General features: G+C 38.2%; 1 protein-coding gene across 1 annotated transcript in view; it reads right to left on the reverse strand.

Moving 5' to 3' along the window:
• Positions 1–6,425: 6,425 nt before the first annotated feature.
• The window catches only part of LOC138757352 (melatonin receptor type 1A), a 77,518-nt gene continuing 58,493 nt past the window's right edge, over positions 6,426–25,450 (reverse strand). The window contains exon 2 of the mRNA XM_069924522.1: positions 6,426–9,888. Within this exon, the coding sequence (XP_069780623.1) occupies positions 9,020–9,888 (869 nt within the window). The 3' untranslated portion in view covers positions 6,426–9,019. The remainder of the gene's footprint in view (positions 9,889–25,450) is intronic.

Consider the following 25,450-nt stretch of genomic DNA (forward strand, 5'->3'; position numbering starts at 1 on the left):
GAGGAGAGGGGAATTATAGTTTCTGAATGATGTAAAGGTCATCAATCCAAACATTTAGTGCTTTTTCAAAAGCATGGAGTGTGGAAGAGAGTGGACAATTTGTTTCATCAGGCAGCTCATTACATTTTTAATTTAAAGCAATAATAAGAAAAATCTGTAATAACATGAGCAGCTGATGGCTGGAAGTCTATTTCACACACCACTGCAGCAAACCAGTTTGATCTCCTTAGTATTTTACTTCATGCTCCAGACTATCAACAGAAGAAGAGGGAAAGTTAAGAGATACTTTTTCTAGGAGCTATGATCCATGAGGTGCTTCATTTTAGATGGCTGTGCATAAATTTAGTCTTCTTATCAAAGGAGGGATATACTCAAATGGGCTGCGGCAAAGGTTCACCAGATTAATTCCTGGTCACGAGGAAATGTTAAATGGCAACTGGAAATACACTTGAAATCAAAGGCCATAGAAGTTCAGAGAATTGGATCAACCAACATCAATGTAATGGATTGTCCTAAGGTCCTTTAAATCAACAATTTTCAACATAGAACATTATAGCAAACATGCCATTCACCTTTCTGTGCTGAAACATCATTCTTTTAGACCCACTGATCAGCACCCATTCCATAACCCTCTAGACCTCTCCCATCCATGTATCTATCCAATTTATTTGTAAATTCACATTTACCACATCATTCCACACTCCCACCACTTTCTAAATGAAGCAGTTCCCTCTAATGTTCTCCCTAAGCCTTACCCCTTTCACCCAAAAGCCATGTCCTCTTGTATTTATCCTTCCTAATCTAAGTGGAAAGAACCTACTCACATTTACTCTGTCTATAATAATTTTTATAATCCTCATAATTTTGTAAATCTCTATTAAATCTCCCCTCATTCTTTTATGGTCCACAGAATAAAGTCCTAACCTGTTTAACCTTTGCCTGTAACTCAGTTCCTGAAGACCCAGAAACAACCTAACAACCTTCTCTGCACTCTGTCAATCTTACTGATGACCTTCCTGTAGTTTGGTGACCAGTACTGCACACAATACTTCAAATTTGGCCTCACCAATGTTTTATACAACCTCACCATAAGAGGCCATAGTACATTTAAAGGCAGCCACAGTCCTTACTTCAGAATGAAACAGTCCATGTCCATAAGAGATAGAATCTTGGCATTATTTTCACAGACATTATCATTTCATTAGGATTTGAGCCATTTGATCCATGGTAGGACACTCCAAGACACTCCAAAAACCTATGGTATCTGGAATTCAAGCAACCGGTAGCCTCAAGCAACTGGCAAAAATATTGAGGAAAATACATTTTTAAAATTAATTAATAATAAAATAATAGATAAAAAATATTTGTTCAAAATTGTAAAAGTAAATGTTCTCTGAAGTAAAACATGTACTTTTGGTGAAGATGGGAACAAATATTGAGCCAACAGAGTGCCTTGGTGGTGCTGTGCTCATATCAGCTGTTTGAATAAAATTGTGTGCAACAGCACTGGCTTCATCCAAGATGAAGAGCTGCTCACCATTAGAGTGAGTCTCTTAAAGTATCTCCTTATCCCTACTTTGTAAGAGATGCCCTGGTCAGAGGCTTTATCTGTAAAGTTGGGGGAGGGAGGTAATTATCTATAATGTTATTAAATGACTTCCCTTCCATAAGATTAATTCCCCCCATTAGATTAATTCCCTTCTTCCACCTGGTTCTATCTGCCTATCACCTAGAGTCTAAAACTAAGAATCCATCAAATACTTTGACCAAAAAAATGACTGAAATTGGGAGGAACTTTTTCACTTACAAAGGTATTAATCTTTGGCATTGCCAGATAGACTGGGCACATGGTCACTGAGTTATTAATTCAATGTTGGAGTGATAAATATTTAGCTTCTGAGGAAATTAAAGGATGCAGCAAGTTAGAGAATGGTGTTGATGAGGGAGACCTGAATGAATGGCAGAGTTGGCTTGAGGGATGGTTTGGCCTACTCTTGTTCCTGCTTTTCATGTCCTTCTGTATAGGCTGATTGGATTTGCAAAGCCAGTGGCTGAAGGGATTACTTTTCCCAACTACAGAAATAACATAAAGCCAAATGCCAAGATATTGTAGGAATTGCTTTGGAAAGTAACAGATGGATAAAAATCATTTTTAACCATCAAGGTCATATTGCAACAGAAGGACACAGAAATTGAAATATCTTTTAGGTCCAATATTCAATGAGGCACTTCTACATTTCGAGATACTGTGCTCAGAATGTGTCACACACTGATATTTATGAAATTCTGACTTTCAGAGTATAGTCCACCAATCAAATAATGTCGAACTTGGCTTATCATTGCTACAAAGAGCAAATGTATCTATGTAAAACACTACAAAAACATTATAATTTAAATTAAATACATCTTTGTATGCAAGGGGTGTGGAACTTGCATTATATTTGTGCAATTTATTTTTCAATATCTCTTTAAATATAATTGATATACTGTACTGTAGGTGTAAAACAGATTAATCAGCCATTTGTGAACCCAAAAGAAATTGTAGCAGGGAACAAAGTATATTTATTAAGAGGCTGAAACCACTTTAGATTTATTTTCAATCCATCTCTCCAGAAATATTGCCCATTAATAAAGAAGAAGGACATGTCACTTCCCTTGTAGGAAGCCGACGTGTGGAGTCTTGCATCCTTAGCAGTCTTACAATATGTTGGTCATTTTTACTGCTGTCCACTGTGACTCTTGACCTGAATTAAATTTATGGAAATCAACTCCATTCAACAGGGCTTTGGAGCAAACACACTTCTTACAGGTCTTATTCCATGAAGGTGCTTTTCTATGAGAAGCAAAGCAAGCACATGGCTATGTTCTGAGTGTTTCAAGAGAAGTATATTTATGAGTTAATCAGTTTATACTTGCTTCAACAAAAAGGACTTAGTTAAAACTTATTATTTACTATGCTTTTAATTCAACCCTCTGTTCATAATTCACAATGAAAATAAATGATTGAGTCATAATATCTTCCTTATAGTAAATGAATGAATAAAACAGTACAATGCATTGTGTATTAAACCAGCCATTCTCAATGGTGGCCATATGACTCCCCTGGGGGCACAGTACATTTAAGGGTGGGCCATGGACTGAAATCCTTAAAAAAGGGGGCCCAAGGTGTATTTGGGGAAATGCAAACTGAACAGATTAATATTTTGGGGAGAAGGAAAGGGTTTTATTGTCAGGCTTTATATAGTTGCCAAGCAATGCGGTATTTTTTTCAAGGTTGGAAGCATTAGAGACAGTCTAGAATGACGTCAATAAATGAGGAAAATTAACAATGTTTTCAGAGAGCTCCTTGTTTCGACATGATTGTTTCACTGATATGGAATTAGCTTTGGCTTATTCATCAATGTAGTTTTCCTCTTTTGTTCTATCATCTCCAATTTCAGGAAATAAGCCTGCAGGCCAAAATGTTTTACTCCAAGTGCACTCATTTTGCTTTGAATTTTCTTGGTATATAGTGAATGTAAATTTCCTTCAGCTAGCATCTATTGATGAAGGTGCACTCTTCATTATTTTCCATAAAATTTAACCCACGTTTTGAGCTAACCCTTGGAAGAAGTGTAATAGTTCCTTTTTGTTAGTTTCAGAAATAATTTTACCGACCGGATGGCACGGTTGATGTAGCAGTTAGTGCAACGCCTTTACAGCACCAGCGATCGGGACTAGGGTTCGAATCCTGTGCTGTCTATAAGGAGTTTGCATGTTCTCCCCGTGTCTGCATGGATTTTCCGTGGGGGCTGCAGTTTCCCTCCACCATTTGAAACGCTTTGGGATTATAGGTCAATTGGGTGTAATTGGGCGACACGGGATCATGGGCTGAAATGGCCTGTTACCGTGCTGTATGTCTAAATATAATTAAATTAAAATTACATTAAATTAAATATAATTAAATTAAAATTACATTAAATTAAATTTAAATTAAATAAGTCCTTCAGTTAAAAAAGGAGTGTATGTTCACAAAACCCATCTCTGTCCATGTGTGTGATTTATTTATTTGAATACATTTTCAAATGAAAGCATGAAGCCAAGCAAACTGAAACAACACTCAGAGACCCTACATAAAGGTAAACAAACCTCTGGATTATTTAAACCCTTCGAGATAATTTTGAGAAAAGGCCAATGCCTAAACAGATGATGCCTGAATTGTCATAGGAAGTCAAAAATGGTCTTCCTGCATCATACAAGATAAGTGAATTGATTGCTAAATGTGGAAGTGCTCATAATGTTGCTGAGTCAATTACTTGCCATCATTGTCCATAATAATATCTGATATCTTGAACTTAAATTCTAAAGAAACAATTCAGGCAATTCCTTTGAATAACTCCACCATTTCTAGAAGAATTGATGAGACAGCCAGGGACATTGTAAAACAATTACAGTCCAAGAAATTCTCTTTCCAATTAGACCAATCCACTCTGCAACAGAATAATGCACTTCTCATGGATTTTGCCTGTTTCTGGAATGGGAATGAGCTGATGGAAGAGATACTGTTTGCCAGTAAGATTAAAGCATACTAAGGGATTGACTATTTCTGAATAAATTAACAACAACAGTATTCCATTCAAGGACAATTGCCTGTATGGTGGTGCTGCTTTGTATGGTGATACAGAGGGTTCACCACACTCCTGTATTTTTTTATATCTTCAGTATGCACTGTTCACTGCAATATCCATAGAGACAACTTAGTGGCTAAAAACATCTGAGGATGTTTAAATACTTCACTTTCAATTGTCATAAAGATTATAAACTTTATAAAATCACATCCCCTTCAAGAACATCTATTCTAGCAGCTGTGTGAAGAAAATTATGAATATTCCCAGATACTGCTGCTGCAGTGAGGTGGCTGTCCAAAGGAAATTGTCTTCATCATTTTGTTACACTCTGGGACACAACTGTTTCCTTTCTTTCTCATAACGAGCATGGAGAAAAACTCACTGAGGTAAAGGCGAACCTATTTTATCTTGTACCTGTCGTTATCTTTGACAAACTCAATTTATTGAACAAGACCTTACAGGGTAAACACGATAACCCTAATTAATAGTAAGGAAGCCATTGTTTCTTTCGTTAAAAAGCTTGAAGTCTATTGGAGCAATATCAGACTTTGGGAATTTTTACAATTTCAAAATCTGATCATGAACATAGAGGCATTGAAGGATGATGACATTGTGGTTTATGTGAAATACCTAAACACATAGATATGCAGAAAATATTTAGTGACCTGTTAAACCTCAATATCTCATATTGGATATTAGATCTATTTGAGGAACAACGCACCAATGTTGATGCAGATATTCAAGAGAGGATGAGTGATCTTCAGAGTGATATAATGGTCAGGCGTACATTCAATCAATTGAAAAACAAGTTTTGAGTGAAGAGCGACCTGGCAAATAGATTTCCAAATTTATGGGAGAAGCCCAAAATATTTTTAATTGCCTTTCAATTGAACATGGATTCAGCAAGGTAGTTTCCTGACAAAATCCAGGAACAGACTTGATATCACAACAAGAACTGACCTTTGACTATTACAATCCAATTTAGAGCCTGACATCAAAGACCTCGCACAGGAACATCAAGCTCAAAGATCTCACTAAATTTTTCATTTTATAAGAATTACTTTTTAAAGCTCTTTTTATTAAGTTTTCACATCCTCGAGTTTATGCTTCAGGCACCCCAACGACCCACTGTGTATAAACCATTGTGCTCTAAGAGTCTTTTTCAAGTATGTTTATGTTTTCTTCTTTCCTACATGTTCATTAAGAATGATTTCCTATTTATCAGTTTGTTCTGGAACCACAAGCCATAGTTGCTATGCTCAGAGTGAAAACCTTTTTTTTTTATTTTCACCTCATGTAACAATTATATTTTTAATGTTGTTTTTATGCAGTTGGTAGGAGAGAAGTACAACTACTTCACAGAGAAGGCAGTCAATAAACTTTGAGTAGAGTTCTAAGGGGGCCATAGCCAAAAAAAGGTTGAGAATGGCTGTACGAAACTTCTGATTCTAGAAATGCAGGTGTATTTTCTGCATTCGAAGCATTATTCGAACAAAGTGCCACTGTATGTCATCCCTATGCAAGTTAAAGCAGGTTATACCTACAATGGGTATACAACTAAGCCAAGTATACAACTGATATTATCCACTGTACACTTGGATATCAAAGCTGTGTCTCCTCCAGCAAAGGAAACAAAGTCTGGGCAGGACTGTCTGTTCCACAGAGAAGGAAAATAGTTAGTGCTGCCTTGCCTTTGCTGGCTGTTTATGATGCTATTTGATGACTAGGACATTCGCAAGAAACTCCACGTGATGCAACATCATTAAGGCAATGGAAAACTTTATTTGATGTTTTAAATCGAGCGCAGCATGTGCCCAAGATTCCTATTTTATTTCAAAGTGCTCTTTGCCTTATTTCCCCAGCGTACAGCTATTCGATATTCAGTTCCACCAACATAAAAGGATATGAATGCCACAAATGTTTGTTGTAGGTAAAAGAAAAGACTTACATTTGAGTAAATTCGTGTCACAATCTAATTTTGAAATAATTTTTGTCACCCATTTTCAAATATGTTCAGAACTTGCATGAATAAATTAAATTCCTTGCTGTGAACATATTACTGATACAAATGCTATTTTCCATTTTCATGTAAATATGTAAATAATTTGTACAATTTTATTTCACATCTAAGAACATTACTGGGGATGCTGGAATCCTGAAATAAAATCACAAAAGGCTGGTCATACTGAGGTGGTCAGCAGCAATTGTAGATAATGTTTCTCATCAAAACAAATGCCCCTCTGTCAACTTCATACTCTCAACTCTTTATTTCTACAGATGCTGTCCATTGTACACAGTCTTTTCAGCTTTATCTGACTTTATTACAATGCAATTTTATGTTTTATGAAACAAAAGAATAAGCATTATTTCTATACATCATTTCAAATAAAGAATATTAAAAATAAGACACGATAAATGCCCTTTAATTCAAGTCTGTGAGTGTCTGATACTACTTGTTAAAAATGGGGCTCTTAGTTCTGATTATGGCTGAATCACATTTTTAATTTATAATTGGATTTAAGTTTTTTAAAAAACATATTTTCAGGCCCAATGCACTTCTGGTGACATTGGAGGACAAAACTGTGTGGAGGGCTTGCACTTTCTTTCTGTGATTTGTTTTCAGTTTGGCCATTATCAAACACTAAACGGACATATCTGGAAGACATATTCATCCAATGAAGTATTAACTCCTTCACTGGAGCTCTAGCTTCAAAAAAAGGTCCTTGACCATTCCAATAAACTTCCAATCTAACAGGAAGTGGAACACATTACACAGATGGAGCTTTGGGCTTCATTGGAGCTGAAGGTCTATGTGTACTTGTTTATCTTCCAACTGGAAAACACTCGGGGACCAATCGCACATAGAGTTATGTATTTAATAGAGTGGTTTCAAGATGCACTTTTAAGGTCCTGGTTATAATTCTACACTCCTGGTGAATAAACTCCTGCAATATGGGATATGGCTGTCACCATTCAATGAGATGGACTTCAGAGAGCTCCATTAAAATTTGCCTCTGCAGATTTACAATTAAAAGGAGAACATGGATTCTACACTCCTGGTGAATAAACTCCTGCAATATGGGATATGGCTGTCACCATTCAATGAGATGGACTTCAGAGAGCTCCATTAAAATTTGCCCCTGCAGATTTACAATTAAAAGGAGAACATGGAATCTGCAAAAAGCAAAGTAGTTGAACATCTACATGAAATAATTATTTACAAAATAGATACACAAGCACTGGTAAAATGTAATTGAACAAAGCTGTATTCAAGAAATGTCTTCCAGATAATTGACACATAAAAATCAATGTTTCAATCTGGCACCACATAATCACAATTCTGCCAATCATTCAATTATCCATGTAATTAACCTCTGAATTAAATGTTTTACCTCAATTGCTATATACAGTATAGGATAAGTTGGTCTGTTAACCATTCACATTCATAGATTCTTGAATTTCAAAATCAATGTCATTGTGTAACCTGCATAAATTTCCATGTTATTACCACTGAAAGCAAAGCTATCATTACCAAACACCATAGAAGCACTGTTAGTAAAATTAAATTCTTCTATACATAAAGGAGAGCATGCACCTGATCCAAAATTACATTTCTTTCCACCTACATGTTACTTTCTGGTATTTCTTTAAAGATACTGAATAATTTGCCAGTAAAATAGCATTCTCTTTTTCTCAACCCAGGAGAAGTTACAATTAGTAAATGTTTTAACTTATTTTAATTTAGTTTTTTTAAAAAACACAGTACTTTCCGGCCCATGAGCCCACACTGCCGAAATACCCTGTTTTCTAAAAACAAAACCTTTTTGTGCAATTTAAAAAATAAGTCTCAATATTATTAGGGGTGGTTGTACTTTAAGGTCTATTCCACTTACCACAGTTTATGTCTTCCCATTTTAAAATACATTTAAAGCCTCTTCTGTAAATGTTTAAGTTTACAAATGATGTAATACGCAGTAATCAAAATAGCATTTACTGCTTGTTACCAATTTACTATTTGTTTCCAATCTCACAAACCCTGTAAGGGCAACTTCAACTTACAAATGTTTAAAGATTAAGTTAACCTGAAATATTCAACCATCAAATGTATTACTTGATATAACTACCATTATATGCAGGCTAATGCCTTATAGGATTTATCAATTATTAAAAATAACCTTTTTCTCCTTATATATTTCTGCATGCATAAATTTAAAATAAAATGACTTTTTTTCTTCAGTACTAGTTCTCCATACAAATGAATGTTATATTTATAGTTTAAAATAACCTGTTTGATAAATGAAACTTAATTTTAACAATTTTGAATGTATATTTGATATGTTCCATTGATTTAATATAATGTGCTTTTCTCTTTAGCTTTGCTGACTGGCACATGGAGTGAATGCAAAAGCCATTCAGACTGAATCTACCTTTACTTGATTATTATTTGTCATTAAGGGAGAAGGTTTACTTTTAATTCTGTCAGGAGCATCATTAGAACTCTCAAGGAAGAAAATCTTTGCAGTGCACACTGAGATAATAATCCTCTTGTACTCTCTTCTGAAATTCTGGTTCAAAAGTCCATAGATGATCGCGTTAAGGCAGCTGTTGAAATATGCCATAAAGTAACTGGCAACAAATAGCCATTCTGGAATTCTTGGTGCAATTGTATCTGGATCCACAGCAACGGCAAGGCCAATGATATTAAGTGGTGCCCAACATACAGCAAAGAGCACAAAGACTGCAAACATGGTCACAAAGTTTCGCAGATCATGAGGCTTCAGTTTGGGTCTCATGTCCGGCTTCACTCGTCTTCTCACCTGGATGACAAGGACCCATATTCTCAGGTAGCAGAACATGACAATGGAGATAGGAAGAATGAAGTGAAAAAACACCACTGATACTGTATAGGCAGAGCTCACCGATTGCACAAAAGTGCATGAGTAGACTCTTGGATCGTATTGTAAAGATTCCACAAACAAATTTGGGACGATTGCTATAAACGTCAGGGCCCAGATGAGGATCACAAAGCACAAAGAATTTTTGTCACTGTAGAGCTTGTCATACTTCAGACTGTGACAGATGTAGCAATATCGATTGATGGCGATGCCGGTGATGTTAAAAATTGATCCAATCACACTTAAACCCATCAGGAATCCGCTGATTTGGCAATGTAGATAACCCAGGTTCCAGCCATTATGAAATATTGATGTCAAGACCATTGGATATGGATAAATTGCCACAATGAGATCTGCAATGGCCAGGCTGACAACAAATATATTTCCTGTTTAAACAAAGAAAGAGATTTATGTGTAGGCATACATAATTATTTGTTTCACAAACACCGACAGATATCGTTCAATTTCCATAATTTAATTAAAACACAGAAAATGCTCAAAATTCAACATGTCAGATAGCATGTGTACAGGGAGAGGCCAATCCTGATGAAAAGTCATCACTCTGAAATTTTGGTCCCTTTTCACAGAAGCCTAAAATGTCAGCCGTGTATTTTTACTTTTGCTATATAAAGAACCTGCTGCGTTTCTCCAACATTGTGTTTTACTTCAACAAGGTGTCTATAGATTTTCGTGTTTTACTGCTGACAATTTCTTCTGTTCTGTGTTTTTATTATACACTTCCAAAGTTTGCTTTGGTTTCAGTAAATACTAATTTGGTGAAAATTTCTTTTATAAATCATTTTTGACCAATTTTACACCCTAAAACACAAATGATGGGGAATCACAATGCAATTTACAGCCCAATGAAGCAATTATTTGATTGTAACTAATGTTACATTCTTGAAAACACAGCAGGTATTTTGCAAACAGAAGGTGCCGTGAATAGCAAAGTGATCAAGCACAATCAATCTATTTTATTGATATCGATTCAGGGTTAAATTCTGACCCGAAGCCAGGGAGAATAAAACCTTAGAATCGAGTACTGATGAAATTTTAACCTGAACAATTATTTTTCTCGCTTACTTGTTGACCAATATTTTATGCATTTTAAGATACTATTGACAGTAATTGAAGATGAAAGCTTAATGGGTTAGAAATTCCATGTAGTGCTTGTGGTTTAAGTGCTACACCATCTGTATTAGGGCATGCAACATACAGATCTACGGAAACAACATCCTTGCACAGCTTCACAAAATTGTACTGGCACTTACCTGTATGAAGTGTCTGTGATTTGCAAAATTTAATTCCTACCCTCCCTATGAAATTCTATTCTACTAAAGAAAGTTACAGGTGCCGCTCACATGCGCTGAAATTGCAGTGGACTCTGATTTCCCTCCCCCACCCCTCCACATTTATCATTATTCCCGTAAAAATGTTCCCACTCACTTAAGTGCAGTTGTCAATCAGAAGTTACCTGAAGCAGAGTTGATTGTGTGTGTGTGTGTGTGTGTGTGTGTGTGTGTGTGTGTGTGTGTGTGTGTGTGTGTGTGTGTGTGTGTGGTTGAGTGGAAAGACTGTTGTGGGTGTTAGCTGGCGTTTGAAAAGTGATGGGATGGTAATATTGGTTGGACAAGTTTGGATGTTGTTGAGGCTGAACAAGCCATATATGCAAAATGTTAAAAAGTATCTTTGGTAGCCAGCTTGTCGTGATTTCTTCAAACCTTTAATTTTTTTTTCAGTCATTCAGTAACACTTAAAACAAATAGAAGTTTTAAAAACAATTGAAACGATAAAGAACACTAAAACATTCATATTTACAGTAATTGAATGATTGAAATGATTTTGAGACACTGATCTGCTGGAAGTTGCTTGTGTAATTCCACACTGGAAATTATTTGTGATCTACTACAATGTCAGGCTCCAACAATGTCAGGCTCCACCAGGAACCCGGTGCTGTAGTAGAGTTGAGAACTGTTACCAGACTGTAATCTCTAGCCTTTGTTCATGAGGAAATCAAGTTGTTGCAGAAGGTTAGAGATTGCTGACATTTCCCTGCAAAATTCAAAGCAAGGTATCTACAGAATTGAATCAATGCATTGAGGAACCATGTGCAGATGATTTGGGTGCTGCTGAAGACTTGAGATTGAGAGTGATGCGCCAGGCTGTGGGCTGCTGGAGGCTGGCTCATAACAGCCAGGTGTTGGGGCTAGATTAGAGAGCATGCTGAGGGAAAAGAGGGCTCCTGAAGGGCCTTAGGTGCTGATGGCTTACTCATTGTGTCAGAGATTTGGATTTGGGCTGTTGGCCACTATCGGTAGCCCCAATAAGGACTCAGACAGAAGACTGAGGGGAACGATAGGCTTTATTGAGCTAGAGACTGCTGGCCTGGGTCCAGGCTAGGAAAATGAGCGGGAAGGAGAGGGGACTCGACCTTTATGGCCCGGGGTCACATGGGCAGGACTAAGGGAGGAGCTAAGGCAGGGAGACACCTGGCGAGCAGGCCAGCCAGTGCATACAGTCAGATCACCACATGGGCTCAGTTTGCTAATGGTTTGAACTGAACTGGAGTCTTGTGCGGCTGCAGAGGTTCCGGGAGCTTATGGCTGACTAAAGGCAATTTCATGTCATGTTACATTTCTGTTTTATTGCATGACATTAAATAATATCTAACATCAGAACTGGTTTCAGGACTACTTCCTGAATATAAAAATGTCTTTGATTTAGTACCAGTACTGTGATAGCTCCGTGATCTTACTACATGACCTATAACAGAAGAGGGACCCAAGAAAGGGCAGACTAGCCAGATAATTCAGAAGAGAAGGGAAGAAGAGTGCCTTGAAAATAAAATGGGCCCAAACATATTCCAGGGTGTCATGTTTCTAATGCTAAACATAATCTGCTGGAGGAACTTAACAGGTTAAGCAGTGTCGGTGGACGAGAAAGAATGGTAAGTATTTGAACCTGAACTCTTTATCAAGACTTTCTTTCTCTCCCACTGATGCTGCTGGATCTGCTGAGTTTCCCAGCAGGTCGAGTTTAGCTTCAGATTCCACCATCTGCAGTTTCTATTTCACTCCTTCCAAGGAGCAAAATTTCCAGTGATGCCACATTCCGAAACCAGAATTCTGAAACTCCTGATCCTTTGAGAGAAGATTATTTTGCCTAGTTTATGACTCCAATAGACCACCCTATTTTATTATATTGGAGTTGGTCTTATCTAAATCTATAACTTCAGAATGTGTTCCATGCTCCTTTTCAATTATCATAAACCATCATATTATGGCCATTACATTCAAACACTGTTAGCCCCAGTTAACTAGTTGTGGATAACTTCTCACTACAATGTATACTCTACACCTTCTTGTTCCAGAAAATAATTCTGAATGTCTTAAAAGATTTAGACCATGAGCTAGTCTCCTGAACCCTGTCTATATCAAAGCCAAATCCCCCATTAAGCCACTTCTTAACAAATTTAGCACTGAATGTTAGAACCAGCTGCATCACTAACTGTTTCCTCCTCTACGATTCATTCCACTGGTGACTCGCTCTGTTCAGGGTCACACCATTAAGTCCAGCAATGCTTTATAAGTTCTGAATGGGTGGATTTGCCTTATATCAGGCCCAGTTATGGCTGGTGCAGTAATGCAACTACATGCATTTGACTGAGATCACCAGCATTCACATATATATATAGATAGCATGGAAATCTTCAGCACAGTACAGGCCCTTCAGTCCACATTGTTTTGCTGACCTTATAACATACACTAACAATTTCTACATAACCCTCCAATTTACTCAGTTCCAATTACCTATCTAATTGACTCTTCAAATATCCTATTTTACCTGCCTCCACCACCATTGCCAGAAGCTCATTCCATGCACCCATCACCCTCTGTGTGTAAAACATACCTCTTACATGCCTCCTGTATTTGATCCAAAGCTCCTTTAAAATTGCTCAGGTTAGCTATTTCAGCCCTGGGAAAAGCCTCTGTCCATCCACACAATCAATGCTTCTCCTCATCTTATGCACCTCTATCAGGTCACTCGTATCCTCTGTTGCTCCAAGGAAAAAAAGACCAAGTTCATTCAACCTACTCAGACAGCATCATTATAAATCTCCTCTGCACCCTCTCTATCGTATTCACATCCTCCCTGCGACCAGAACTGCACATAATATTTCAAATGGGGACTAACTAAGTTCTTATAAAGGTGCACCATTACTTCATAGCTTTTGAACTCGATCCAATGATTAATGAAGGCCAACACACCATACAACTTCTTAACCTTCTTAACCCATGAAGCAGATTTGAGTGTCCTATGGACATGGAGCCCAACATCTCTAAGAGGCAATGAATTGGGAGCTAGAAACAGGCCCAATTATGATGAAAGACTGGGAACATATTTACAAGCAAAACTGGTAAGCAACTTGAAGAGGTAATGTCAAGTGGTGTTGCTCCTGGTACCCTTATTCTTGGTGGTAATTGTTATGTGTGCTTGAAAGGTAATTTGGGAGCAGTGTTTCCTTATCCTGGATGACATTGGAGATGAATCTAACTAAGCAAGCAGTGGGGAGTACTATGTCATGCTCTTCCACAGTGGTATATAGTGATAAGACTTTGGAGACTCAGGAGGTGTGATTTCCAGCCTCTAACTTGTTCGCCACCATGGTATTTATGTGGCTGATCTATATTAATTTCTGATCAATGGGAAGGGGTGTTGAGAACTGGAGTAGATGCTAATGAAGGTGCAAAAGTGAATGAGGGAACTACAGAGGGAATGGTCCTGTCAGAATGCAGAAAGGGGATGGGGGAATGATGTCATAGTCATAAATTTATGAAGCATGGAAACTTGCATTGATTTATTTGACCATTCTTTTTCAACAGCATCTTCCACAATCCCAGGTAAGACCAGTGCAGCAGATAGATGGGTGCACCACCACCTCCACTTCCTTCCCCAGTCACTTTGTCCTTACTTACAAATGTATCGTCAATGATCAAAATCCTGCAACTTCTTCTTCAGTAGCTCCTTCGGTCTTCAAAAGTCTATATATTTCTGTGATTCATCTAATTCATCCTTCTCTTAAGATCAGATATTTATTTGTCTGTACTCTAATTTAAATATAGAAAATAGTGTTGTTTTATTTTCATCTCTGAGTGACAAGTTTGTTGACACCCCCCACCCCGATAAGAGTTGCAACTTTTCAAGGTTATACATTGAGAGATTTCTGCCCTGTTTTGATACAGAGGGGCTGCAGCCTTTCAAATGTTCCCTGCCTTGTTTGGTACTTAATCCCCACCACCAGATGCTCAAGGTATGGTGCATCTGACTGGTTTGTCTTCTTCTTTGGCTTGGCTTCGCGGACGAAGATTTATGGAGGGGGTAAAAAGTCCACGTCAGCTGCAGGCTCGTTTGTGGCTGACAAGTCCGATGCGGGACAGGCAGACACGATTGCAGCGGTTGCAGGGGAAAATTGGTTGGTTGGGGTTGGGTGTGGCTTTTAGTACATAATTAAGTTTCAACTCTGCTCAGCTTCAGAAGGATCACCCAAGGGCAGTTATTCTTAAGTCAAAAACATGAGCAAACCATTTGTGTTTTGCACTGCTCAAGGTTCATGATCATTTCCCCTGTTTACTTATAAAATATTTAAATCAATTAGCAAATTTACAAACTAATTATCTTGGATTATTAGTCAAAGCTTCTATATTACTAGTTCAGTAAGGTATTCACCTTATCATTATGTCTCTACCTGTCTTTGTTTTCTATGTCGAGAATCCATACCAATAATCTTCTAATTGACCTATGCCGTGAAGATACAGCCTTGTCCTTGTTCTTAAAGGTTTTTTTTGATCCAAGGCTTTTGTTCCATCCTTACACCATGAATGAACTGTGGCAGGACCATCTTTATGCTACATCAAAGACATCTTTCGAGGTACCGTTAGGGAAAATGCTTTGATCTACTAACAGTGGTTTTACAATTTGCAAAGATTTCTAAGTGCTTTAAAAATATAGATGACGTGACCCACACTGAAAATCTCACTTCTTTCTCCATTTAGCTGGGGTCTACCAATCACAGGAATAGAGTTGAACATTCAGCGTCACAAAGCAATCTTCAATCAGATTGTGGCTGATGTATACCTTGCCATTTATCCATGTAAGTTTCACAGGGCCTGCATTTAATAGAAATTTGTCAATCTCAGTCTTGAAGGTTTCAATTTGCCCAGCAACCATAATCCAATATCCAGAAATAATTCTGGATAGCCAGTACCATATTAGTGTTAAAACACTTTATGATTTGCCATCTAAATGTCCAAGCTCCTATTTTATTAAAAGCTCCCTCATATTTGAATACTCTATCAGAGGACATGCTTTGTTATATCTACCTGAATATCTTTATACTAAATCAACAGTTTTAAAAAAGGAAAATAATTTACTGTTGTCATTCAATATATGTCTTTGCCCAACTTGATCATGTTGACCAAAATGTCTCACCCATGAAAAAAGGTCGGCAATTTTGTTTCTATTTACACTCAGTATTTTTAATGGACAGCTACTTAACTTCTCGAGTGACATTACAAAGCAGCTGTTTCAGATGGATTAACCCTTAGTAGGAATAATAGAGGGCATGCTAGTTAAAGCGCAAACCATTCAGTCATGTATGCAAACAAAGTAGTTTCCAGGCTTTGATCTAGAAAGAAGAACTCAAGCAGAATGTTCAATCTATATTTCATTTTGGAAGGATTCTGGAATTTACAGTTGATAAAATTAATAACAATTTCAATGAAACGGTCAGAGGTTCATTTTTCCACCGTAAAACCAGTGTGAAAAAAAATCAGTTCATTGTGAAATTAAAATGCTTCACTCAGAATACAGCAAGTATGAGATGAATATAACCTGGTTATAATAAGCAGCTGTTGGACAAAGAAATGTTAATGGGTATTTAACGTGATATACTGTAATAATCAATATTTCATCTGGGAAGGATTCATGTGGGGAAATGGGAGATGGGAGAATCAAGTGGAAAAGCTATAATACATACTGGTAATAATAATTTTTATTATAATTAACAATTTGGATTAAAACAAACAGAACAGAATCTTTTCTCATTGATGGAAAGTTGAGGCCTTGAGGTAGAATTGAGTGAATTGAACTGAATTGAATATTTATTTATATAGCACATTTTAAACACAACGGAATGTTTCTCCAAAGTGCTGCACACAAATTAATAAAAGAATACACAAAGAACAAAATCAACAAACATAAAAGACTGGACACTGGACAAGAGAGTCATCTCGCAGAATAGTAATGGGTTGGAGAAACAAGTAGGCGGTGACAAGCTGCATTTCAACACTAATGCGGCCAACTCAGCCCCATGCCCTACAAGTCCAAACTATTTGGGTGGGCGTTGCAGCTCCCTAGACAACCATGACAAAACTGAAGCCAAGACTTTGATCTGACGTCAGTGGAATCAATACAAATTCAAAGCTTATCATCATTTCTTAAAACTGTGGCAGTTATAATGCGCAGCAGTAAAAAAAAATGAGGTAACACCCTTGGAGACCAGTGCATCATTAGGGAAAAACACAAGATACTTTAGACTAAACACAATTTAGACTTTAGACTCAAAACATTACATAAAATTATCTAAATTACAAGCTAAATTAAAATTATTATGCATAAAACACTCAGTTGCAATTCTATATAATAAAGAAAAAGCTGTGCCACCAATACTTTGACTAGAAATCAACACTAGCACCATAAGGTTGAAGGACCACAGCAGCCCTCAGTAGCTTAAGAAAGGAGTCTCTGTTCACACTCTCTGGTGCCTGGGGTTATACTATAGGCACCACATTGCCACTAACCCCCACAATGTGGCCCCTCAGAAGTGCCCATCAGCGTGAAGTCCTGGGCCTGCAAACAGACCACAGTTCAGCTCCATAACCTAGGTGAGGCATCCCCTTGAGCACGTCTGCCAACTTCACCCAGTTACAAACTTTGGGCTCCATCTCGATCACGACAGCTCCACGTCAGTCATCCCGACACATGGCTGGGTTGCCCCGGTCTCCACATTGGTTTTTCAGGCTGCACCGCTGTCACACCAAAATTTTAGGACTTTCACAATGGATGCTCCTCAGACGGAGCCAAAGTCGTCACCAGCAAATTTTTCAGGCTGTAGTAGATCCTTCAAACACTCTCTGGTGCTCATCCCCTGGTTCCAGTACCTCAGTCATTGTGCATGGTTACATCCTTGAGGTAATGTGCACCCAAGTCCAGAGAAGCTGCATTGAGCTGCAGTCACGTCGCTGCCATTAAAGTGTCATGGACAGGGGTTGGAATATTCAACAGGATGACAGCTTTCTGTACTCCAAGAACATTCATGAAGCAAATGAATTTGTGTAACAATCCAATGTTTCATCATTGTTGCAACTTTATTTTTGTTAATCACAGATCTATTTAATTAATTGAATTTAAATTTTCCTGCTGACTTGGTGGGATTTTAATGCATGACATTGGATCAATAGTCCAAAATTCTGCATGCTAGTCCAGTTACTACACCATCCTACCACTAAATTTCAAGAAGAGAAATCACAGACCAGGGCTATTGACAGTGGAATTTAAAGTGTTCCGGATTATTTGATTGAAGCATTCAGGATATTGAGGGAACTGCTGGAATGTACAAACTATTTCCAACAGCCACAAACTCAAGGGCTTATAGAGACTAGACTAAGAATTAGGTCAAGGTCCTTTGAGAGTGAAGTTAGTAAGTGCTTCTGGACAGAATGGGCCAGATCATTGCCCTTACAACCAAGAGTGTGGAGCAGCAGCTCAGTGCTCAGCAATTCCAGTGGCTTTCTCCTGTTAACTTTTCTAACAGTGAACATAGAGCAAAGACTTATTCGCTATTTTGAAATCTTCACTGTCAATCAAACAGCCACATTTAATCAAAATTAATTGATTTAAAACCTAATGTATCAATTGAAAGTAATTAATTTCCCATGGATCAGCACAATATAGCTGCTTTTATTTGTTGTGAGGTTCGGCATTGAGGGGGAGATGCGACATGGTTAGTATATTGGCGAGCACAAATCTATTAAAGTGCCAATGACACAGTTTCGAATCCAGCGCTGTCTAATAAGGGAGTTTTTGGGTTTTCCCCGGGTGTCCAGTTTCCTCCCATCTGCTAAAATTATTTAAACAATTTATTGAGTGTACCAGTCCTATTTTGTGCTCTTGTAACTAGTTTTGCCTTCTGCTGTGACCTTTAGTAAAGATCACCGTTGAAGGCCCTTTGCTTTTGCATTGAGGGCTTGGACCAGAGGTTGGAATAATAATGCTGCCTGGAGATTGGAAAGGAACAAATGACCTTATGTCATGGTAGAGAGCTGGATGAACACTCATATCGAGTTAGGGGCTACCATTGGCCCTAAATTGTGAGGAGTAGAGAGCAAAAATTGGCAGCTTCTTCAGAGCTTCTGATTATTTTCCCTGCCAATTTGACAGGGATATAACTGCCTGAATTCCTCTTGATGTTCAAGACGAAAGTTTGAAAACTAGCCATTTGGATTTGTTGGCATGCCTCCGAATATGTTGCACCTCTTCTTGGGTAATGCAAGCAGTTTTTTCTCTTCTGTACCCTGAAGCTGTCCTGTACCTGTACTAATCTGCGTCAAGCCATCTGTGGAGGTTCCTCTTATGCTTGCAAAGGTGTCAGTAGTCACTGCTATTCATTCGCTCCCATCTATTCATCATGTCTGTACTCGACAAATTTACTTGCTGTATAATAGAGTGTGAGCTTGTGCTGAGGAGGAATGAATTCCTCTAAGATGTATACCCAGGAGGACTGCCACAACCAGGACCTTTCCTCATTGAATCTGCAATGAATCCTTGTTGTTCTAGATGATAGAGATCATATTTTGAGAAGTGTTGTTGAAAAATGTTGGCATTGTACACTTCAGCAAGGCACTAGCATGTAATCACTGTAACTTTGTCTCATCAGTGAAGGGTGTGAAAGTTGAAGGTGATAGATGGGATATATATATATATATATATATATATATATATAAGGGAAGTACTTTGTCCAGGATGGTGTTGAAATGGGCACTTTCTGACACAATTGTTGGAAATGGACTTATCCAGGCAAATGCACAGTATCCCATTATCATCCTGCTTGCCTCCATTAGCTGAAGATTGGGAATATTTGGAGTTCTCTGAGTTTAAGAAGTGGGTATATCTAAAACACAGGTTTATACACCTCAGTACCTGCATCAGCCTATTGTGTCCTTGCATCAGCCATGTCTCTGTAATGGCCACAAAATCGTAATTCCATGCTCTCAGTTCATCTCCTTTATTCATTACACTTGCATTTAAATAGACACATTTCAAACCCTTCAACTGTCTACATTTATGCTTCCTCCTTTTTCAGTCCTTCCTCACAAACCCACAACACAATGCATCATCCTTTCCACCTTCTGCTCTCTTTTCTGCCCTCACATTCTGGTTCCCGCCCCCTCTGCCAAATTGGTTCTAGCAAACCTGCCCGGCCAAGATATTGATCCATCTGCAGTTCAGGTGCAAACCGTCCTTTTTGTATGGGTCATTCCTTCTCCAGAAGAGATCCAATGATCCACAAATCTGAGTCCTGCCCACTGCACTACCTCTTCAGCTACTCATTCCACTGCTGCAGCTTTCTATTCTTACCCTACTGGCGTACGGCACAGGCAGCAATCCCAAGGTTACTACCCGTTTGTCAGCTTCCTCCCCAACTCCCTATATCCCCTTTTTAAGCACAAGTAGATGACTGACACTTCACTGAACTGTTTCAGCATTTATGTTCATGCATTAAGTTCAATTCACTTACTGAGAAAAAATAGTGCAGGTGCAAAGGATTATTGTAAATGAATGGAGAATTCAGGGAAGCATTAACATCTTACATTCTGGGTAATAACCTCACTTTGAACTTTCAAACTGCCAATGTAATTGGAGTTTAGAGCTTAATCACATTGATTTAAAAGCAAAACAAAAACATACCTAAATTGTGGATAGCATTATGGATTAATCCAAGGTAATTCATCTGTGGGAGGACTGCAGTTTAACTTCTTTAATTTTTTTTTCAGTAATATTTTAAGCTAACCTTGTTCAAGAACATAAGAAATAAGAGCAAGAGTTGCCATCCAACCTGTAGAACCTCTTCCGCCATTCTCCGAGATGGGCTCATCTGCACCTATCTGCCCCATATCCCTTAATCCCCCCACTTTATAGAAATCTATTTGACCTTGTCTTGAATATTATGCACTGAGACATGTTAGGTAAAAACATCATGAGCTGGGAATGTAGAAGGAGTCACCCAGTGCTGGGCCGTAACAAGATGCAGTTGTGACCTTGTACTCTCAAGATAAGAGTGGGGATGACAAATTGATGTGCAGGAAACTAGCAGAGAAGGATAGCAACAGTTTATTCATTGGACAATGTTCTTTTTGTTCTTTGGCTTGGCTTCGCGGACGAAGATTTATGGAGGGGGTAAAAAGTCCACGTCAGCTGCAGACTCGTTTGTGGCTGACAAGTCCGATGCGGGACAGGCAGACACGATTGCAGCGGTTGCAGGGGAAAATTGGTTGGTTGGGGATGGGTGTTGGGTTTTTCCTCCTTTGCCTTTTATCAGTGAGGTAGGCTCTGCGGTCTTCTTCAAAGGAGGTTGCTGCCCGCCAAACTGTGAGGCGCCAAGATGCACGGTTTGAGGCGATATCAGCCCACTGGCGGTGGTCAATGTGGCAGGCACCAAGAGATTTCTTTAGGCAGTCCTTGTACCTTTTCTTTGGTGCACCTCTGTCACGGTGGCCAGTGGAGAGCTCGCCATATAACACGATCTTGGGAAGGCGATGGTCCTCCATTCTGGAGACGTGACCCATCCAGCGCAGCTGGATCTTCAGCAGCGTGGACTCGATGCTGTCGACCAATGTAATGCTATGATAATTTACTAAGTACGTATCCTGAGGTATAAAAAAAACACCACTTGCTGATAATGGCAGAATGCGCCTTCTCCAACTAACACTGTTAGTTGCAAGTGTTACAATCCGGCAATAAAGAACAAAGAACCTTGATTTCGACTCAGTCTGGTGTTTGACTCACTCATTCATGAACAAAGCAGACCTAACAGATAGAACCATAAAACATTACGGCCACAGAAACAAACACTTCTGGTCTGTGCCAAACTATTTTTCTGCCTAGTCCCATTGAACTGCACCCAGTCTATAGCCTTCCATACCTCTCCCATCCATGTACCTGTCCAAATTCCTCTTAAATGTTAAAATTGATTTGCATTTACCACTTCACCTGGCAGCTTGTACCACACTCTCTCCACTCTCTGTCTGAAGATGTTCCCCCTAAATGTTTCCCCTTTCACCCAAACCCTGTTGTCTGGTTTGTATCTCACCTACCCTCTGTGGAAAAATGGAAACCTACACTAACTCTGTCTATCCCCTATATAATTTTAAATACCTCTACCAAATCTCCCTTCATTCTTCATTATTCCATGGAAAAAAGTCCCAACCTGTTTAACCTTTCCCTGTAACTCAATTCCTGAAGTCTGGGCAACATCCTAGTAACTCTTTTCTTATCTTTCCTGTTATGAGGTGACCAAAACTGCACATAATATTGTAAAAGATTCTAGTTTTGAGTCATCCTGAAGCAACAATTATTATGTTTATTAATACATATTAAGAACAACCATTGTACTAAATTAGCATTTAAATTAACTATTCAAAGCCACTTCCTAAATAAATTGTTCAATTAGTTCACAGGAGCATTAACAGGTTAGAATGATCTGACAGAACCTGTTCCTATTTGATTAACAGCTGACCGTGAGCAATCTGTAAAGATTACTACAGAAGGCATAAACTTCGCACCTCAGTATCAGTATCAGTATTGAACCTGAGCAAAAGTTTCCATTCCTTTGTGTGTCTTAAAGAACTCAATTAATTCCCAAGACTTCTGAGTTAATTAAATCTTGAAACTCATATGCATCAAACACGGGTGATACAGTATATTAAGGGACATGACCTTCTAGACAGAAGTTCATCTGTTTGTAAGATATAAAGTTTCAACAATATTGACTGTACAATGTGAATGGCAGATTGACATCAATCATTTACATTTCTTAAGAGAAGACACAATGTTTGGAATTAGCAAGGGACTGTCATATTCTTCTTCAAATTAATTCAAAGTGATATGAGTATCAACACATGAGACAGCTTTTTAAATAAATTTTATTTATAAATTTAAAACCACAATAAAATCACATAATTAATAATCATAAACATCAAATACAAATATGTGGTTTATATAAAAAGAAAGAAAAAGACCCTCCCCCCATATGCCACCCCTCTCCCCATCCCCCTACTGAAAGAAAAAGAAACAAGGGACAAGGGACCTTCAATAGGAGCACCTATTCCTTTAAAGTTTATTATAATATACTGACACTTTAAGGAGAAAGGGAATGCATCCATGCCTTGTAAATATGGGCAACATATCTTCCAAAATATCTCTTAAACTATAAGTAATTTTCCTACGTGGTATACAATTCCAAACTTCAGCATGCCATTTTTCTAGACCCAAATCTGTATCCGACTTCCAAGTTATGGCAATACATTTTCTTGCTATTTCTAAAGCAATTTGAACAAACTTCTTTTGATACATATTTAATTTCAATTTAGGGTTAACATCCTTAATATCACTTAATAAGAATATCATTCGATCCTTTTGGAATGTAATTCACATTATTCATTCAAATAAGTTATCCATTTCCAACCAAAAATGTTTAACTCTACAACACTACCAAGTAGAATGTAAAAATATACCAATTTCCTATCCATATCTAAAACATAAATCTGAAAAGGTTTGATTTAATTTTTTTAAAAACTTGTATGGTGTCAAATATAACTGATGAATAAATGTGCAAGAGATATGTTGTCAAAAATAATATAAATACTGTGCTGTTCCACTATGATATTTGAATGAGATTTGATATTGACAAGGGTGACATTGTGTATCTGACATCAATATCCCTCATTCCCGTTACCTTGACTTAATAAATGTGTTTTGTATGATCCATGGTTCTGTGTGTATTTTTTTTCTGTTTTTGACAGCGTGGACAAAACAATACTCTAAATTTGGCCCCACCAAAGTCTTAAAACTTTGCCACAACATCCCAGCTCCAATACTCAATACTGGGATTTATGAAGGCCAATATACTAAAAGCTCTCTTTACAACTCTATCTACATGCGATGCCACTTTCAGGGAATTATGTATTTGTTTTATCAGATCCCTCTGTTCTTCCACACTCCTCAGTGCCCTACCATTTACTTTGTATGTCCATCCTTGGTTTGTCCTTCCAAATGCAACATCAATGGCACCAGTTCTAGTTCAGCCAACTCCACTGACAACAAGAAAACCATTCCATGGTGGACACCCAGATTCTGTGTTCTATAAACATATAAACAATAGATTATAGAAGCCAGTTTGTGAATACTACAGAACACAGAACTAAAGAATACTTAAAGGGACCATGCAAAATAAAAATTTGTTTACAGTTCCAAGAAGAGGCCAAGACAACAGGCTGCAGTGTGAAGAATTCAATATGGAGAAAAATAAGTCTTGTCGGGCTAGAGACTTCAAGCAAACAGCTCCTCTCACAGAGCTGTCTGATTGTGAGTCGACCCAGTAAGGCAGATGGATAAGGGAGTCAGTGACCAAAGAAGAAATGGCTTCAACTACCAAGCACGAAGAAGACTCCATTAAGGCACTGCAGACCTGAATGGCTGGTTTAGACATTAGTGGAACTGGAATAGATGAATGTATATTTCAAAACCCCACTGGTACTGTACCGAATGAAATGCTGAAGGTAGAGACTCAATCAGGGGTATCTAAATGTTTAGATGTGAATCCTGATGATAGTATCTCCAGGGTTATGAGTGTAGGAAGATCTTCAAAGTCTTCAAAGGCATTTACAGCAAGTACAGCCTTGCATGCTTCAAGCATATCGGCTATGCATGCTAAGGCACAAGCAAACTTGGCTACTATCTGTGGACAACGTGAGTTGTTTGTGAAAAAAACATGCTGTAGAAGATATGAAAGCTGAAATGAAAAATCAGCAACTTGGACAAGAAGCTGAAATGAAGATTCAGCAAGAAGAATGAAAAAGATTATTAAAGAGAGGAAAGAAAAGGCTAGAACTCAAGGAACAACATGCTATGAAGATGGCCAGAGTAAAAGCATTAGCTCAAGCTTCTGCAAGATCTATCATTCAGCCTGAACTACCCAAGGACCCACCAGCAGGTCAGTGGGTACCGCAGCCACAAGAAACAAGTATATGAAGGGGGAGTCATGTGACGTGGAGGACGTAGGACGTGGGATCCTAAAACTCCCCGGAAAATAGAAGAAAATAATTATTTAGCTAAAGTAAACAGAGATTGAAATACGAAGGAAGAAGATAAGAATAGTCCATTTATTTTTTTAAATTCCTTTGAAGAAAGGAATTGTTGTTGCTGGAGCTGATGAAGGTGTTGCTCCTGGATATGAGAAGAGACCTTTGATGCAGAAACATCCCACATCTGGAGAGACAACTAAGGCCCGTCAGAGAGTTGAGTTGGTGGGAGCAGCAGCGAGTGTGACCAGCCTTTCGGCTGGCGAAGATGGCGTCGAGCCAAAGAAAACAGACTCTTTAAGCAAGGTCAGAGTGTTGAGTTTGAGTGAGTGGACTGATCTCAGTGGTGAATTAGCAAGTGTTGTAGAACAAGGACAGACAAGATTTGGAGAGGTTTTGCTTCCATCTATGAAGATGTTAAACAAGTTAAATATAAAACTAAGACAAAACAAAAGGACAAAACGGACTCTGATGGTGAATTGCAACAGATGGTATGGGAAATGTGGGATTATATCAAAATGATGAGGAAAGA

This window comes from Narcine bancroftii, chromosome 3, assembly GCF_036971445.1.
Source record: "Narcine bancroftii isolate sNarBan1 chromosome 3, sNarBan1.hap1, whole genome shotgun sequence".
Classification (NCBI taxonomy): Eukaryota; Metazoa; Chordata; class Chondrichthyes; order Torpediniformes; family Narcinidae; genus Narcine; species Narcine bancroftii.